The sequence below is a fragment of the Erinaceus europaeus genome, chromosome 2 (genome assembly GCF_950295315.1).
Source record: "Erinaceus europaeus chromosome 2, mEriEur2.1, whole genome shotgun sequence".
NCBI classification, from domain to species: Eukaryota; Metazoa; Chordata; class Mammalia; order Eulipotyphla; family Erinaceidae; genus Erinaceus; species Erinaceus europaeus.
Window position 1 is genome coordinate 82,296,170 of NC_080163.1, and position 14,748 is coordinate 82,310,917.

Consider the following 14,748-nt stretch of genomic DNA (forward strand, 5'->3'; position numbering starts at 1 on the left):
AAAAAAAAAAAAATACTGTTTATGAAAAAAAAAAAAAAAGGAAGAAAATCAAGCATAAATAAAAGCACTCCTTGAAACTTACATGGTTATCTTTATAGTAATAAGAAAGGACAGGAAACCGCCGTCTACTCCGGAATTTGGAACTCCCCACTATGATATGTGCGGTGGCTGATTTGGGAACATACAGTTCAGTAGGGTAAGAATCACAAACCTGTCACAGAAATGTAAGAGAAATTTTAGTCAATCTAGTAAGGCTTTATCAACTACCACCCAAGAAATTCTGTTTCACCACACTAGAGACTCCTACGAATGTGTGGTTTTTAAGACCTAAAACACTTGCTCTTCATTATTGCCCTAGCACATAGCACAATGTCCAGCACATAGTAAGTACTCAGTAAGAATCTCTTTATTCAGTAAGTCCAAGGATTAGCAATTTTTTTTCTTTTTCTCTTTTTCTTTTTTTGTTGGGTAGCTAATGGATGGATTCAATCGCTCATCTCCCTGTTATAGGTATCTGCAAAACACGCTCAGCACTCTCAGTCTCAATTTAGGTCTGTTTCCTCCTTCATGTGCCAGAACCCCAACCCTCTGACCCCCTGACCCTTCAATTCCTCTTCTATGCCACAGTCCTTTGCTTTGATGAAATACACCAAATACAATCCAAGTTTTACTTTGTGCTTACATTTCTGTCGTTATTTCTTAAGCAACATACAGAAGAGACTATTTTGCAGAAACTAAAAGCTACTTTTGATAAAGTGCTGCTGATTATATGTAACAGCACTGAAGGAGAATCAGACACTCATTAGCATCCTGTGCTTCTTTCATCTAACAGGCACCAAATGCAATTCTCCATCCTGACTCCAAGACAACATGAGCTGCCTACATGGGTTGAAAGGTAGCCTGAAACTTTCCAAAAAACTAAACACTAGCACTGAACTCCTTATGTCACCTTTCTTGCTGGTGCCTCTTCCCAGGGTGTATTCTCTGGGTTGGAGAGAACTCGACCGGAGCCAGCCTGGGCTGCTACTCACTCAGCGACGCAGGAGATAGATGACTCAGGAACCAAACACGTGGCACGAGGTAATACAATCTTTATTGATCAGAGAGACAACACTTTTATAGGATAGAACCGGAAGTGGCAAGTCAGAAATGGCTAGGAAAGGGGTGGAGAAAGGCAAAAAGGGTGCTGGGAAGGTAGAAACTTCCTTAGCAACTGTTGCGAGGGTTTTAACTAGTGGGATTAATGTTACCCTGCAGGCAGGGTGGGTCTAGAGGTAGAAAGAAGCTAGATCAAAGGAATGGAATGGGTGTGGACAAAATTAATAGTACCTAATTTGTTGCTTGCAACATATTTTGCTTTCTTTTACATCAGCCAATCAATCTACCTGTGATAGGAAGATCATTAAATGGGAGTTTTTTTGGACTCTGCCAGGCACATTATTTACTTCTTGAAAGGAAAGTATCATTCTGACATTTCAAAGGTATTCTCTAGTAAGTGAATAAACAAGACAAATGTTTTGTTTGGACATCCACTTTCTACCTCAGTCCACCTCCATCCTTACCACTCAGGAAAGTGGGATTGGAGGGAATAAAAACTCATACAAGTGAGGCCCAAGTCTTCAAATTCATATAACTGGTCTATGACATAAAACATGTCCTATGAGGGTAAACTAAAAGCAGAACTGGGACTAGGTATGGTGTATTGCACCAAAGTAAAGGACTCATAGGTGGGGAGGGGGTAGCTTTCAGGTCCTGGTGTATGATGGTGGAGGAGGACAGAAGTGGGGGGTTAGAGTGTCTGGCAGAAAACTGAGAAATTTTACATATGTACCAACAACTGTATTTACTGTTGATTATAAACCATTAATCCCCCCAATAAAAAATTTTAATGTTCTGTGAAGATGCATTTCTTTGCCTGCCTCCATTGTTTTTGTTACCAGACAAACAGCAAGCAGGATATAAAAGTGTCATATAAAAATGACACTTGAGGACGTGTAGTAGTGAAACCAATCCAACTGAGCACACAGGTTATCATGTACAAGAACCTGGATTCAAAATCCCAATCCTCACCTGCAGAGGGGACACTTCACAAGCAGTGAAGCAGGGCTGTAGGTATCTACCCTTGTTTTTCCCTTTCTATCTTCCCTTCACCTCTCAATTTCTCTTTGTCCTAAAATATATATAAAAATAAAAAAGAGAGAGAAGAAAAGCCACTGAGAGTGCCGGATTCACAGTGCCAACACCCAGCCCCAGCAATAACCCTGGTGGCAATAAAATAAGCAAACAAACAAACAAACAAGACACTTCCAGGCTCAAAGTGTAACTTCAGCATTTCACAAAAAATATATATTTTGGAAATAAATCCCACAAACTTTCACACAGGCTCTGGCATTAACACTCTGGAGGAAAATCCTATTCCAAAGACAAACAGCCCAAACTACTTGAATCCAGAGAACTTTTACTGGAATTTTTTTCCTAAAACAGTACACTTCTGTCGACATGCAAATCTGGTTTCTGAAACTCCCTTCACTCTGTCTGCTGGAACATTACTACATAGACCACACCTGTTTGTCTACAGTTCAAGAGATGTGTAGTCATTGCCCCAGACTTACAACATTTTCTTAAAATAACAACTTAAATCAGGAAATTAATAGGTTTTCAGCAAGTTGGGGATTACCTACTTTCTTCCTTATAAACAACACCAAGGAACTGTAAAGTTGTTTATGCATTATTTATGAAATAAGATTAAATTAAGTATTAGATTATATTCTTACCATGATACTTCCATTCAACCACTTTGTTTTTGTTTATTTTCCCATTCACCCCCTTTTTATAATACAGTAAGAATTCTGGAGCCTCTGTGAGTACTCTCAAGGCATCCAGAGGCCAGAAGATACCCAGTGTGCCTTAGACCGTGATCTTTTTCCTTATTTTTAAAATTTTTATTTATAAAAAGGAAACACTAATAAAAACCATAGGGTAAGAGGGTTACAACTCCACATAATTCCCACCACCAGAACTCTGTATACCATCCCCTCCCCTGATAGCCTTCCTATTCTTCATCCCTCTGAGAGTATGGACCCAGGGTCATTATGGGGTGCAGAAGGTAGAAGGTCTGGCTTCTGTAATTGCTTCCCCACTGAACATAAGCATTGGCAGGTCCATCCATACTCCCAGCCTGTCTCTCTCTCTCTTTCCCTAGTGGACTCGGGCTCTGGAGAAGCAGGGCTGCAGGGTACACTGGTGGGGTTATCTGGACAGGGAAGTCTGGTTGGCATCATGTTAGCATCTGAAACCGTGTAGCTGAAAAAAGAGTTAACAAATAAAATGAAAAAAGTTGTTGACTAATCATGAACCTAAAGGCTAGAACACTCCACATGAAGAGTTGGGAGGTCTCCGTTTTGTAGATAGTTAGTAGGCCTATTTTACTTATATTCCAAAGGGCCCATGACTATACTAGTTTTTTTCTTTTTTTTTTTTTTCCTGAGCCTGACATCTGATATGCAGATGGATCCAAGTTATTGTCTGGAGAGATGATGTCATGGCTAGAAAAAGGATCTGAAAGCTGGATCAGGGAAGAGACTAGTTCCCAAATATGGGAAAGGTGTATAAATATTATTGACTATAAACCCCATCAACTTGATCTGATCTGGGGCAGATATTCAGCTTAGGAACCTATATGACCTCTGCATCCCTGTAGATTTGAGCTCACATTCTGTGGTCATCAGTAGGAACGTTTCAAGCTGCCCCAGTAACAGGACCCATCTTCCATAGGTGGAACATAGAGTATGTTGCCCAGCCTCCCTTCGGAGGATGAAACATTTTCTACTGTTGTTGATCCATGTTGAGGGCAAGGTCCTATGGGGGCCCACAAAGGGGTCTATTTTGTTGTTCCTGATAGAAATGACCAGTAACAATAGAGAGAGGGATTTATTCGAGGTCCAGGCCCACCATGTCTATTTGGGATGCTCTGGACTCTCCAAATAGGGCCCAGTTGATGAGGTAGCCTGATAGTGACTGAAGAGTCATCATTAAAGTATGCCAGTCTCTTGCCCGTATTCAGCTTTTGCAGTACTTACTTTGATAAGGTTAGCTTTGGAACGAGTAAGGGAAGTGTAATAGGAAGTAGGTGAGGAGGGTATATAAGTCTAAGTAAACACTATTTCATTAGGAACTTTATGGTGTCTTTTTAGGTCTTTCTACTTGCTTGCTGCATATACTGACTCACTGCAGACTATTGTGTACTTTCAGGTATATATTTTGCCCTAATGTATAGATTGAACATATGCTCTATCTCACGGGACCTGGTCTATATTTAGATTTTGGGACTTTGTTAGGAAGTGAGCCATTTGAAATGGAATCATGTGAAACTTTTCTAAAGAACTATACACCACCAAGCTAGAGAGTCTGGAAGAAATGAAAGAATTTGTAGAAACATATACCCTTCAAAACTGAACCAAGAAGAACTACGAAACCTAAATGGACCAATCACAGACAAAGAAATAAAAAAAAGTTATTAAGAATCTTCCCAACAACAAAAGTCTTGGACCAGATAGCTTTACAAACGAGTTCTATAAAATCTTCAGGAAACAGTTAATACCTATACTCTTAAAGCTCTTCCAAAAGATTGAAGAGACAGGAACACTCCCTTTCACCTTCTAAGAGGCCAACATCACCCTGATACTAAAAGCAGATAAAGATAAAACAAAAAAGGAAAACTACAGACCAATATCTCTGATGAACATAGATGCCAAAATATTGAACAAGATCCTGGCCAACCAGATACAGCAGCATATCAAAAAGATTGTTCATCATGACCAAGTGGGATTTATCCCAGAAATGCAAGGCTGGTTCAATATATGTAAGTCAATCAATGTCATCCACCACATCAATAAAAGCAAAATCAAAAACCACATGATTATCTCAGTAGATGCAGAGAAAGCCTTTGACAAAATCCAACACCCATTCATGCTCAAAACTCTACAAAAAATGGGAATGGATGGGAAATTCCTCAAGATAGTGGAGTCTATATATAGCAAACCTACAGCCAACATCATATTCAATGGACAGAGCTGAAAGCATTCCCCCTCAGATCAGGGACTAGACAGGGCTGTCCATTATCACCATTACTCTTCAACATAGTATTGGAAGTTCTTGCCATAGCAATAAGGCAAGAGAAAGGAATCAAAGGAATACAGATTGGAAGGGAAGAAGTCAAGCTCTCACTATTTGCAGATGATATGATAGTATACATAGAAAAACATAAATAATCTAACAGAAAGCTACTGGAAGTTATTAAGCAATATAGGTCATGATATTTATATGTATCATAAATGGTAAGGGACTAATAGAAGATAAATACCCAGTACCTGTTCTCCCTGATACTCTTGGCCCCAACATACTCAGGGACTTTCTTCTTGTAATCTGTGTACATAGGTTCCTCTTTTTCCACAAACAGTGTACAGAAGACAGCTCCCTGTTCTCTAACACTGCCAGGCCTCTCTTTTTTCACAAGAACTTTCACTTACCTTCTCCTGTTATAAGTGTTATCTTATTATTATCTTTTCTTTATCATCACTATTTATTTGAGGTAAGTGGGGCTAGTAATGTCATTTGATAGATAAGGGACTATTACCCATGGAGAAAATGACACCAAAGACTTTTTTATTTTTATTTTTTAAAGTTCCACCTCTGCCACTTTGCTTGTATTTCTTGACAGTTCTCCTCTTGGTCCCCTACCCTGTGTTACTACATCTGCTGACCTCAACAGAATCAATGCAACCAGTGCCATGATGCCATGTTTCACTTCAGATTGTTTCTAGAGACTCCAAGCTTGAGATGCCAACCTTCCAATTCAGTAATCTGGTGAGACCATTCTTAACACATGAGACTACTAGATCCATTTCAAATGGTGCACTCCTTAACAAAGTTATAGACCCTATATATAGGCCAGGGCCTAGAGAACAAGATACATGTACACATGTATCCTTAAGTTAGGGACAAACAGATACCTCAAAGTAAAAGTACTCATTGAATGGTCTAATATGATTGATTAGATTAGGACTTAATAAGCTCAGCAAGCAAGTAGAACGACCTAAAGAAGGTGTCATAAATATTTACTACTTGGGGCCTAGACACCCTCCTCTCTTACCCTTTACTTCACTTCCCTCAATTACTTTATCTACTTAATTAAGTACCTAAAAAAGAGTAAGTAAGAGCTTACCTCCTAATCTCTTCTGACAGCAGCAGCATTGATGTCACCCCCTTGATAATCTTTAGAAGAAATACAGTATACAATTGGCCAAGAGATATACTAACAGAAGTATATATGTCAACTAAAGGACAATTATTGTCTCCCATGACAACTTCTATTATAATCATCAAACAAGGAAAATGCAGTAAAACTTGCGGTTAACTTAGATGCTACATCCTAGGTGTATCACTTTCCTAACCTGAAGCCACATCTGATAAACCCAATACCAGTTTGCATACAACAAATGGCACTCAATAACTTAATAACTGGGAGAAAGTCTAAGCTCACCAGATAAAGAAAGGACTACAAAAGCTGGGTAAGGGCAAGAGACTGGCTCATTTAATAACGACCTTTTTTAGTCAATACCAGGCCACCACATCATGTAGGGCTCTAGTCAGGGAGTCCCTGGATTCCCACATAGATATGATGGGCCTAGACCTCTAATAGATCCCTCTCTCCACCATCAGTGGTCACTTCCAACAGGAACATCAACATAAACCCTCTTGTGCACTTCTCCAGGACCTGGCCCTCACTAAAGGTAGCAATGGTAAGGACTACCCCACTCTCTGAAGGGAGGTTGGGTTAGCCTACTCTGCCACTTGAGGAAGGCTGGTCCTGAAATGAGTGCAGCCTAGAATTTTCCTAGCTGTGACCCTGGACTACAAGCTCAGACTGACAAGGAATTAGAGATTACATAGGTTTCTGTGTTAAATGTGAATATATGTAAGCCCTAGGTCAGATGAATGGGAAAATAGTTAATGGTATTTATATACTTTTCTCATGTAAAGCTACTCTCTGCCCTAATCTAGGTTTTTAGTCCTATTCTCAGCTCTGACACAATCTTCCCAGACAATATTTTTAGTCTACCTACATGTTAGCTATCAAGCTCAAGCAAAAATACTAGTCATATGACCCTTAGAACTTACCTAAAATACTTTCTAGCTGCTTTCCACCCAGAGACCCATAATTTCAATTGCATACTCTTACCTTTGGGTTCCTGTTTTTTAAACAAATTGTCTTGCTTTATATCTAACCACCTTTCGGCCACCAAGTTGCACATGCTACTAGGATTCCATCCTGACTTTCTTGGGCAAAGGACTTCACCAATGTGTTCTGGAACCACATTGCTCCAGAGCCTATCCCATTAGGGAAAGAAAGAAACAGACTAGCGGTATGGATCAACTTGCCAACACCCATGTCCAGCAGAGAGGCAATTACAGAAGCCAAATTCCCATCTTCTGTACCCCACAATGAATTTTGAGCCATACTCCCAGTGAGATAAGCAAGAGGGACGTTTCCAATAAAGGGGATGGGACACAGAACTATGGTGATGGGAACTGTAGTGACTTATATTGCAAGTTTTATTTTACATTCTTATTAATCACTATTATATCACTAATGAAAAATCTTTTAAAAAGTTATTCAAATAAAAAAAGTTCCAGAAACAGTTCTGCTATTTTCAATTTGCATGTTTTGAGCAGACTAATTATCATAATGGCATTTATCTCTATCGTCATTCCAATTTCCCCCTATGTATAAGATATTTTCATTTGGTAGCTTAACTCTTTAAGCTAGGAATTTCTTTTCTACCTACTTCCTAAAATTGTCTTCATTTAAATAAAATAAAGGGAATTCTTTACTAAGTTAAATTTTTATTTTTATTTATTTTTAATTTTTAAATTTTATTTATAAAAAGGAAACACTGACAAAACCATAGGATAAGAGGGTTAAAACTCCACACAATTGCCACCACCAGAACTCTGTATCCCCTCCCCTCCCTTGATAACTTTCCTATTCTTTAACCCTCTGGGAGTATGGACCCAAGGTCATTGTGGGGTACAGAAGGTAGAAGGTCTGAGTTCTGTAATTGCTTTTCCACTCAACATGAGCATTGGCAGGTTGATCCATACTCCCAGCCTACCTCTCTCTTTTCTTAGTGGGGCAGGGTTCTGGGGAAGTGGAGCTCCAGGACACATTGGTGGGGTTGTCTGTCCAGGGAAGTCTGGTTGGCATGATGCTAGCATGTAGAACCTGGTGGCTGAAAAGAGAGTTAGCATACAAAGCCAAACAAATTGTTGACCAATCATGAACCTAAAGGTTGGAATCGTTCAGATGAGTTGGAGGGGGGGTCTCTGTTTTGTAGATGTTAGTAGGCATATTTTAGTTATATTCCAAAGGACGTGTGGCTATACTAGTTTTGTTTTGTTTTGTTTTGTTTTCCCTGAGACTGACATCTGATATGCAGGTGGATCCAAGTTATTGTCTGGGGAGATGACGTTACGGCTGGGAAAAGGACCAGAAAGCTGGATCAGGGAAGAGATTAGTTAGTTCCCAAATATGGGAAAGGTATATAAATATTGTTGACTGTAAACCCCACTGATTTGATGTGATGTGGGGACCATATTCAGCTTTGGAGCCTATGTGCCTCTGTATCCCTGTATATCTAAGCTTACATTGTGTAGTCATGAGTGGGAATGTTTCAAGCTGCCCAATATCACGACCCATCTTCTTCAGGTGGAGCATAGAGTATGTTGTCCACCCTCCCTTTGGAGGATGGAACATTCTCTACCATTGTTGATCCAAGTTGAGGGCAAGGTCCTATGGGGGCCCACAAAGGGGTCTATTTTGTTTGTCCTGATAGAGATAATTGATAACAATGGAGAGAGGGATTTATTCAATGTCTAGGCCCATCATGTTTGTTTGGGAATCTCAGGACTCCCCAAATAGGGCCCTAGTTGATAGGGTGGCCTGATAGTAACTAAAGAATCATCGTTAAAGTATGCCAGTCTGTTGGCCTTATTCAGCTTTTGCAGTCCTTGCTTTGATAAGGTTAGCTTTGGAGTGAGTGAGAGAAGTGTAATAGGAAGTAGGTGAGGAGGGTATCTAAGACTAAGTAGACACTGTTTCATTATGAACTTTATACTGACTCACTGCAGACTATTGTGTACTTTACTTTCAGGTATGTATTTTGCCCTAATTTATGGATACATGTGAACATATATGCCCTAGCTCATTGACCTGGTCTATATCTAGGTTTTGGGACTTTGTTAGGAAGTGAGCCTCCTGGAATGGAATGAGAGAATCCTATGAAAGAAAAGTTCTCACCAGAGTAATGAGGCTGAAGGGTTGACATTCCACGACTGATGTCTCTGGACACAGTCTGAAGTGAGGCATGCTGAGGTGGTACTCATTGCCTTGATTAGGTTGGGATGAGCTGATGCAATTATCATTTGTTATGAATTGAAAGAAGCATGCAGGAAAGTGAGCCACACCCTAGATGTTCCAGGACTAGGGAAAATATAGGCTCTATAAAGGAAGGGGAGTTTCCTGTTTTCTTAGGGTATAAGAAGGCAATAGATAGTTATTGCTATAATCACATTATTTGGCAATTGGCTTAACTTTGAAATATCCCTATGTAAGGCTTTGCTCTATCATACACAATATCACCATAATTTATGTCCTTTGACATTATTTGTATATAGCTGTGCCACCAGTTGCTTCTCTTCTCTCTGGTCTAGGCTTTAAGAGAGTCAACCTATCAAAGCCTTAGCCTGTGGTCTGCGCATTAAAAAGTTTGAGACATTCAATCAATTTTCCCATCTAATATTAATTAAATAGTGATTTATATGACTACAAATTAATAGGAGTGTACATAAACACCATTCCCACCACTAAAAGGCTGTGTCCCATCCCCTCCTCCCCACCTACCCTCCTGGCCCATGAAGCCAAACATCCACCCTCACCCGTAACCTAGCATTTTTACTTTGGTTCCGTACTCCAAATTCAGTCAAATCCTGCTTTGAGTTTCCCTTTCTTTTCTTCTTTCTCAACTTCTGTTTATGAGTGGAATCATCCCATACTCATCTTTATCTTTCTGACTTAGCTCACTTAACCTAATTCCTTCTTGCTCCATCTAAGATGGGTCAGAGAAGGTGGGTTCACTGTACTTAATAGCTGTGTAGTATTCCATTGTGTATATATACCACAGCTTTCTTAGCCACTCATCTGTTGTTGGGCACCTGGTTTGCTTCCAGGTTTTAGCTATTACGAATTGTGCTGCTATGAATACAGGTGTATACATATCTTTTTGGTTGGGTGTTATGAAGTCCTTGGGGTATTTCCCTAGGAGAGGAATTACTGGGTCATGTGGAAGGTCCATGTCTACCTAGTCTTGTGAGAGTTCTCCATACTGCTCTCTCCACAGAGATTGGACCAATTTACATTCCCATCAGCAGTGCAGAAGGGTTCCTTTGTCCCCAAAGCCTCTCCAGCATTTATTGCTGCTGTCCTTTTTGATGCATGACATTCTCACAGAGGTGAGGTGGTATCTCAGTGTTATCTTTATTTGCATTTCTCTGACAATCAGCGACTTGGAGCAATTTTTCATGTGTTTGTTAGCCTGTTGGATCTCTTCTGTAGTGAATGTTCTGTTCGTATCCTCTGCCCATTTTTGGATGGGGTCATTTGCTTTTTTGGTGCTAAATTTGCTGATCTCTTTTATATTTTGGTTATTAGTCTCTTGTCTGATGAATGAATGGCATGTGAAGATCTCCCATTCTGTGAGGGGTCTCTTTGTTTGTGTGATAATTTCTTTGGCTGTGAAGAAGCTTTTCAATTTGATGTAGTCCCATTGGTTTATTTCTGCTTTCATCTTTCTTGCAATTGAGTTTGTATCATCAAAGATGTCCTTGAGGTTTAGGTGGGTAATTGGTTAAAATTTTAATCTCTAAGGACCCAGGTTTAAGCCCCCAGCCCCACCTGCACTGGATAAGCTTCATGAGTAGTGAAGCAGTGCTGCAGGTGTCTTTCTTTCTCTCTCTCTCCCCTTTCCCTCTTAATTTTTGTTCCTTTCAACAAGATAAAAAAATAATAATTTAAACTCTTCAATAAGTCATTATTTTAAATTTTAATTTTGTGTGTTCTGTTATTAATATATATGCTGTATATTAATATATTACTAAGTATATATACTACATTATAATATATAATATTAAAATATAATACATATAATCTGTATAAATCATACTGCTGCATACCTTGCTTTTCCCTTTGTATGATTAATTGCTTGAAATAAAATCTTAAGCCCTAAATTTTTAAGAAGTTCTTATGTAAATATATCTTAGCTCCTGATAACTAATTATTACCCCAAAGTGCCCACTGAGTGATTGGTTCTCAATAAATACAGAAATGAGATTAGGATGTCTTGATAGCATCCTGGGTAAATACCATCCTGAAAAAATATATTTAATGGACGATTATAAGCAACTCTATTAAGATAAATTTCCCCAGAAGTGTACAGTACTCAAGGTCAACACTCTTGCTATTCATTACAATCTTAGCATCTAATACATGCCTGGTACCTAGTAAGTATTCAATTAAAAAATTTGCTGAACAGTTAAAGAATTATCAAGAAAAATACTCTTCTTGGCAAGAGCAAATCAAAATACTCAGGTACTCCAAACAGGAGTGGGAGATAAAGAAAATATTTTGCTTTTGTATAAAAAATTATACAGAGGATTTTTAACATTTCATTTTTATAATGAAAATTAGATATTTTCTACTTTCCATTTTTCTGAAATTTTCACATTCTCTTTGGGTTTTCTTATATGATTTTCCAAACCAGACAAATCTTGGCAAGGTTCATTGAATAGTATAAGAATTTGAGTAGAACTTACCCCACCCCGGGAAACACAGAAACAGGCTAGGGGTATGGATTGACCTGCCAATGCCCATATCCAGTGGAGAACCAATTACAGAAGCCAGACCTCCCACCTTCTGCACCCCATAAAGATCTTTGGTCCATACTCCCAGAGGGATAAAAAATAAATAGGGAGTCTCCCAATGGAGGGGATGGGATATGGAACTCTAGTGATGGGAATTATATGGAATTGTACCCCTCTTATCATACAATCTTGTTGGTTATTATTAAACCACTAGTAATATTAATAAAAAGTAAAATTAATGATTGAGGACAAATCCTTTCAAAAAGTGTATTAATCAAAAACTTTTGAAATACCCACTTTTATTACACATCTAAATAAGTGATATGAATAAGGGTATATCATGTTTCATCCTAACTCAGTATTTTATTTATCCTTTCGAAGATCCAGCTCTTGGTTTCATTAATCTTTTGGATCATCTTTCTGCCCTAATTTTGACTATTCCTTCTTCTTGCTGACTTTTGGGTATTTTTATTGTTCCATTCCTAATTGACTCAGTTGTGATATTAGGCAACTTACTTGAAACTTTGCTATTTGTTAATATAGGCCTGTTTTTGCTATAAAATTCCCTCCTAAGACAGTGTTTGCATCATACCACAATATCTGATAGTTTAGTCTCTTCATTTTTGTTGTTCTCCAAGTAATTTTTAAGTTCTCTTTTGATTTCTTCAGTAGCCCAAATGTTGCTTAGAAGTATATTGTTCAGTCTCCATAGTTTGGATGCATTTCTTTGTTTTTGTGGTTGATTTCTAACCTCACAACCTCATGGTCAGAAAAGATACTTTTTACCATTTCACTATTTGTGGTTTTATTAAGGCTATCTTTGTGTTCCAACACATGGTCTATCCATGAGAATGTTCCATGTACATTTGAAAAGAATGTATATTCTTTTTTGTAAGGGATGAGAGGTTCTGAATGTATGTTAAGTTCATATGTTCTATGACTTCACTTAAGGCCTCAATTTCCTTGTTGATTTTTTAAATTTATTTTTAAAATTTATTTATAAAATGGAAACACTGACAAGACCATAGGATAAGAGGGGTACAATTCCCACCACCAGAGCTCCATATTCCATTTCCTCCCCTGATAGCTTTCCTATTCTTTAACCCTCTGGGAGTATGAACCCAGGGTCATTATGGGGTGCAGAAGGTGGAAGGTCTGGCTTCTGTAACTGCTTCTCCACTGAACATGGGCTTTGACAGGTCAATCCATACTTCCAGCCTGTGTCTCTCTTTCCTTAGTGGGTTGGGGCTCTGAGGAAGTAGAGCTCCAAGACACATTGATAGGGTTATCTGTCCAAGGAAGTCTGGTTGACATCATGGTAGCATCTGGAAACTGGTGGCTGAAAAAAAGTTAGCATATAAAGCCATATAAACTGTTGTTTAATCATAAACCTAAAGGCTGGAATATTGCAGATGAAGATTTGGGGTCTCCGTTTTGGAAATAGCTTGTAGGTCTATTTTTAGGTATATTCCAAAGGGCCCATGACTTTATTATTTTTTGCCTGAGCCTGACATCTGATATGCTGGTGGACACAAGTTATTGTCTGGGGAGATAATGTTATCACTGGAAAAAGGTCTAGAAAGCTGGATCAGGGAAGAGAGTAGCTCCCAAATATGGGAAAAGTGTATAAATATTGTTGACTTTAAACCCCATCGATTTGATCTGGGGCCCACATTCAGCATAGGAATCCTTGTTGATTTTTATCCTAATGATTTGTCTCTTGCTGTGAGTGGTGTGTTACGGTCTCCAACTAATACTGTTCTGCTGTCAGTGTCTCCCTTAGGGTTAGAAATTACCTTCTTTACAATTTGGTGCACATATATTGGGGGCATATATATTGATGATGGTTATGTCTTCCTATTGGATTGATCCTCTGCCCAATATAGTGTACATACCTCTCTTCAGCTTCTTTGCTTGAAAGTCTAATTTATCTGATATTAGAATAATAGTTCCTGACCTTTTGTTTGCATTACTGGTTTGGAATATCTTGGGCCAGCCTGTCACTTGGAGCTTCTGTTTGTCTTGCTTTTGGATGTGTGGTTTTTGGAGACACAGAAGAAATGAGTCTTGACTTTTAATCCATTCAGTAACTCTGAATCTTTTGAATGGTGCATTTATGCCATTCATATTTAGGTGATTACTGATCAACATAATTTGCTTATAGCCATTATTATTTTTTTTAATGTTTTATGTTCTTGTTGGCTTTTTTCCTATTTATGTTTGTCACTTTGTGTCAATGGTTTTCTATAGTGGTTTGCCTATTATATATGTTTCTTACTTATCTTTGAGCTATGTTTGGTTTTGAGGTTCTTATTACTATTGTGTCCAACTTACAATATCTACAAGAGTTTTTTTTTTATATGTTGGCTTGGTTCATATCAGATTGTGTTGCTCTATTTTTCTCTCCCCTTTCCTGTGTTTGCTTATTCCGCTTATTGTTGTGTTCCTGGTTCTTTTTTTTTTTTATTGGGGGATTAATGTTTTACAGTCAACAGTAAAATACAGTAGTTAGTACATGTGTAACATGCAACACTCTAACTCCTCACTTAGATCCCACTCCACCATATCATGTTCATGACTCTATTCTAGTATGATCATCTCATTTAAAGATGGATTTCCTGTTTCTTCTTTTCATGTGGGAGTACTCTCAATGAATCTTGCAAGGCAGGTTTGATAATGGCAAATCCCTTCAGCTTCTGAATGTTTACAATAGTCTTTATTTCTCTCTCATATTTGAAGGATAATTTAGCAGGATACAGTATTCATGGATGC

The 14,748-nt window shown here is 38.5% G+C and overlaps 1 protein-coding gene across 4 annotated transcripts in view; it reads right to left on the reverse strand.

Annotated features, from left to right (window-relative positions):
* Positions 1-14,748, reverse strand: part of MTMR7 (myotubularin related protein 7) — a 140,890-nt gene that overhangs the window by 61,094 nt on the left and 65,048 nt on the right. For 3 of the 4 annotated variants that reach the window (XM_060183389.1, XM_060183386.1, XM_007516283.3), the window contains one exon: positions 83-211. The exons of the other annotated variant lie outside the window; for it this stretch is intronic. In XM_060183389.1, coding sequence (XP_060039372.1) covers positions 83-211 — 129 coding nt within the window. The remainder of the gene's footprint in view (positions 1-82; positions 212-14,748) is intronic. 4 annotated transcript variants of the gene reach the window in all.